Source organism: Lactuca serriola, chromosome 2 (genome assembly GCF_051521515.1).
Source record: "Lactuca serriola cultivar US96UC23 chromosome 2, Lser_US96UC23_V15, whole genome shotgun sequence".
NCBI classification, from domain to species: domain Eukaryota; kingdom Viridiplantae; phylum Streptophyta; class Magnoliopsida; order Asterales; family Asteraceae; genus Lactuca; species Lactuca serriola.
In genome coordinates this window covers 217,659,684-217,664,479 of record NC_136409.1, presented here as the reverse complement: position 1 = coordinate 217,664,479, position 4,796 = coordinate 217,659,684, and the positions used below count along the sequence as shown (strand labels likewise).

Sequence of the window (4,796 nt, the reverse complement as noted above, 5' to 3'; positions counted from 1 at the left end):
TTGAAGGGAAACATGATAGAAATCGCTAAAAGTCTGCAAGCTAAGTTCGACGTAAAAAACCGTAAAGACAATATAGGGGGCAGATTACCGACAAGAGATCCTCATGATCGACGATAAGCAGGGGAGAATAGAGTGCACAAAGCCACAAACAACGTGTGAAGCATTATGGAAACCATGCAAGGGTTAACTTTCTCTACAACCGACCTAAGCCCAACCGGGTGGAAAAGAGACAACCCCTCGTTATCCAGGGGTTCATTCGAGATACCATGATCCACTGGGTATACGTCGATACAGGGAGTTCCATAAACATCATCTACGAGCATTGCTTCCAGCTGTTGCCGGATGCATGGAAGGGGGATTGAGACCAACTATAGGCCAACTCAAAGGATTCATAGGGCACAACCTATGGCCCTTAGGTACGATCCACTTACCATTCACGCTTACTAGTCAAGATAAGACCAAACGCGGACTACCCTTGTTGACACCCATTTGAGCACAATGTCATATTGGGACGAACCGCCCTACTGAAATTTGGGGAAATCTCATCAACGATTCATGGAATAGTAAAGTTTAACATGAGCCAAGGCCTAGGGAAAAACCTAGCCACCCCTCCAAGGGAGCTCAAATGCTATGAGATTATGCAACCAAAGGACATTTCAACCGAGTCCAAAACGCCAAAGTCGGATTCATCGAGCGGGGGGGGGGGGGGGATAATTAATAGGAAGTACCAAAGTCAGCAAGTAAATGTAGGAACTGCCCTCCTTGTGGCAATAAGGCAAGTGCTGATCCTTCTAATACAAAATAGAAACACGTGTTCGCTTAGACGCCCACAGACATGGTGGGCGTCGACCGGGGGATTATAGAACACAAGCTAATGATAAAGTCAGGGGCCAAAGAGGTAAAACAAAAGAAGCGAGTCCAGGGAGGAGATTGAAACAAGGCAATTAATGCAGAAGTGGCCAAGTTGACCAGCAACGGGATCCTTAGGGAAGCGATTTTCCCAACATGGATTGCCAACCAGTAATGGTCAAGAAACATAAGGGTAATTGGCGAATGTGTATTGACTACTTGGATCTCAACAAGGCGAGCCCCAAACACTACTACCCGTTCCCAGATATAGACCAAAAGGTGGAGTCTCTACAAGGGTTCCAGTGGAAGTTTTTCTTAGATGCATAAAAGGGATATCACCAAATCCTAATGAGAAAGGATGACGAAGAGAAGAAAACTTTCTACATAGATCATGGTGCTTTCTGCTATACAAAGATGCCATTCGGATTAAAGAATGATGGAGCAACCTACCAGCAGCTGGTCGACTCTCTGTTTGCCAATCAAATCGAAAGAAACATCAAGGTTTATGTCGATGACATGGTCATCAAAAGCCCGGACGAACAGAGACTGTTGCACGATGTGGAGGAGACTTTGTGAACCTTGGAAAAGGCTAAGATGAAACTGAACCCCACAAAATGTACCTGTAGGGTAGAACAGGGACAGTTCTTGTTATACTATCTGACAAAGGAAGGAATCCATCGGCCCAGCCAAAATCGACGAGCTTAAAGACACACCCTCGCCAAGCAGACTAAGGGACTCCCAAGGGTTGAAGGGTAAACTAACAACACTTAATCATTTTATCTCTTAGTCAGCCAAAAAATCCATGCCTCTATTTCACACGCTCAAGGGATGTATTGAGAAGAGCAACTTTTGATGGACGTCGGAGGCTGAATCCGCGCCACAGAAGATAAAAAAGGCGCTGCACACTCTCCCTATGCTACCCAGCCCGGTACCAGGCGAAATGTTTTAGGTCTACCTATTCGCATCAAAGGACGCTATTTCATAAGTATTGATAGTCAAAATACAAGGAAGATAGCTTCCAGTCTACTTTGTGATTCGGGCCCTACAGGGACCAGAAATCAACTACCCAATTATTGAGAAGCTGGTGCTCGCCTTAATCTATGCGGCTCTACGACTTCGACAGTACTTTCAGGCCCACCAGATAGAAGTATTGACCAGCTGCCCGATCAAGCAGGTACTCTTAAAACCAGGGACATCTGAACGCCTCGCAAAATGGGCCATAGAACTAGGTGAGCACGACATTAGCTACCACCCCAGGGTGAGCATCAAAGGACAGGCATTGGCAGATTTCCTGTTGGAAATCCCGGGGGAGCTCTAGCAGGAAATGACGGATGCCACTTAACGAAGGCACTCAGAAGAGAAGGCCAATCAGCAATGGACCCTCTATAGAGATGGGGCTTCTAACAAGAAAGGCTCAGGAGTGAATTTAATCTTGACCAACCCAACAGGTAATGAAATCATGTATGCCCTACGCTCCGACTTCTACACCTCCAACAATAAGGCTGAATACGAAGCTCTATTAGCCGGCCTAAGGTTGGCAGTAAAAATGGGGGCAGAAAGGATAGTAGCTCTAACTGATTCATACCTGGCAGCCAACCAGGTCACTAGAGAATTTGAAGTAAAGGACAAACGAATGGAGAAATACGTCAAAGCAGTCCAACAGATTACGATCCTACTAAATAGTTTTTCCATAAAGCAGAATCCGAGGGGAAGCAATGGACGAGCAGACGCCCTAAGCAGACTTGCGTCAACATGTTTTTGTCACCTCTCTAAGGAGGTTCTGGTAGAAGTGGTAAAAGAAAGGAGCATCGACGAATGCCAAGTCGAATCTCTATCCACGACACGACCCAACTGGATGACACCCATTATAGACTATTTACAACATGACATACTTCCTGGCGACCACGAGGAGGCACGAAAAATAAGGATACAGGCTCCTCAATATGCAATCTTGGGAGGAGCATTATACACAAAAGGCAACACATCCTCGTGGCTCAAATGCATAGACAATGAATTAGGGAAGAAGGCCTTCCAAGAAGCCCACGCGGGATCGGATGGAGCCCGCGTGGGGGCAAGGGCACTCATAAGCAAGATACTATGCATGGGGATATACTAGCCAGACATACACCAGGATGCCACTAAATTTAACCTGAGTATGCGTTGAGTACTAAACCTTATCACGGGTAAAAGGCGTACCCCCGACCAAATTGACAAGCATAGTTAGCCCATGGCCCTTTTACCAATGGGGGATCGACATCGTCGGCCCTTTCCCATAATCACTTGGAAAAGTGAAGTTCTTGGTCGTGGTAGTCGATTACTTCACGGAATGGATAGAAGCTGAGCCATTGCCATGTATTAATGGAAAACAAATAATTAAGTTCATGTGGAAAAACATCATAACAAGGTTTGGAACACCCAAGGTCTTGATCATTGATAACGGGATGTAGTTTGCCAAGAACCCCTTCAGGAACTGGTGTGCATCGAGAGTAATAGAGCAAAGATTCATGTCGATAGCACACCCCCAAGCCAATGGATAGACAGAGGTGTCTAATAGGATGCTGGTGCATGGAATCAAGAAATGAATTGGCAAAGCAAAGGGAAACTGGGTAGATGAACTAGCAGATGTCCTCTGGTCATATCGAACCACGCCACAAACCAGCACGAAGGAAACACCGTTCAGTCTAGCCTATGGAGCCGAAGCGATGCTGCTGGTAGAGATGATGATAGGATCAACACGAACGGACTATTGTCAGGAGCAAACAAACAAAATGAACCTGAGGGAGAACTTAGTCCTTTTGGAGGAACAACGAGAATGTTCAAGCATACGCCAGGCCGCGTATAAAAAAATAGCAGAGCGACATTACAATCAGCGAGTCAAAGACAAGGCATTTCGTGTTGGAGACTACGTCCTACAAAAAAATGAGGCCAAGCACACGCAGCCTCACGGAAAGCTGAGCCAAACGTGGGAAGGGCTGTACAAGGTGGTAGAGGTACACCGCAATGGGTCGTACTCTTTAGAGACACCCGAAGGAAGACAGATCTTGAGAATATGGAATGCAAGGAACTTAAGAAAGTTCCACTTTTGAGTGAACCCACAAGCCCCTACACAGAAGGGAAGATAGTTCTAGTAAAGCATCCCCTGGCTGGACTGATCACCCAGACTAATAGGCGGATGCTCAGTGTAGTCCGATAGGGAACTTTAGTGCATTAAAAACTAGCATGTATCAGGATTTCATAATGGCAATAGAGATAATGCACTGGTTTTAATATATTACGCACCATGGGCATGTATGATGAAGTAAAAATGAAACACAGAGGATACTTAGTGAATCCACATGCGCACATGAACATACTCACATACAAAGCAACAAAATGACATGATCTACAGGAGGCTTAGTATGCCCAAAACTTAACAAAAAGTGCCCAAGAACAAAAAACATGTTTGATCCATAAAAAAAGCAATACAATGCAAGGTAGCACCAAGGCGAACAAAAGCAAATACAACTACTGCCAATTAATACACAAACAAAATACCGACAACATACACAACAAAAGGCCTTCAAGGCTACAAGTTACTGGGAAACAAAGAAATACATAAACAACGGGAACAAAGCTTCATCAATATTTTCACACCCTGAGGGGTAGCTCTAAACAACCTCAAAAACCACTAGGACCGCTATCACCATCTCCAACAACACCAACTGCCGGATTGTCCCCACCATCCGCCCCAGTACCACCCCCTCCAGCAGGATCCACCGCTACACCCTCCATAACTTCCTCAGCCTCTTCAAACACACACAGCATGCTCACCCCATCCACATCAAGCTGACCTAACCCAAGAAGACCTGCAAAATCCATAGTCACAAAAGCGAGTAAGGCATCATCCAGAGCCTAGGAATAGCTAGAGCAGGAATCGCTGGCAAATGGATCATATGTTCCATCATCAA

The 4,796-nt window shown here is 45.6% G+C and overlaps 1 protein-coding gene across 1 annotated transcript; it reads left to right on the top strand.

Annotated features, from left to right (window-relative positions):
* Positions 1 to 2,395: 2,395 nt before the first annotated feature.
* LOC145090073 (uncharacterized) lies at positions 2,396 to 2,965 on the top strand. The gene has a single exon (XM_079028423.1). The coding sequence runs from the start codon at positions 2,396 to 2,398 to the stop codon at positions 2,963 to 2,965; it is 570 nt and encodes a 189-aa protein (XP_078884549.1).
* Positions 2,966 to 4,796: the final 1,831 nt, after the last annotated feature.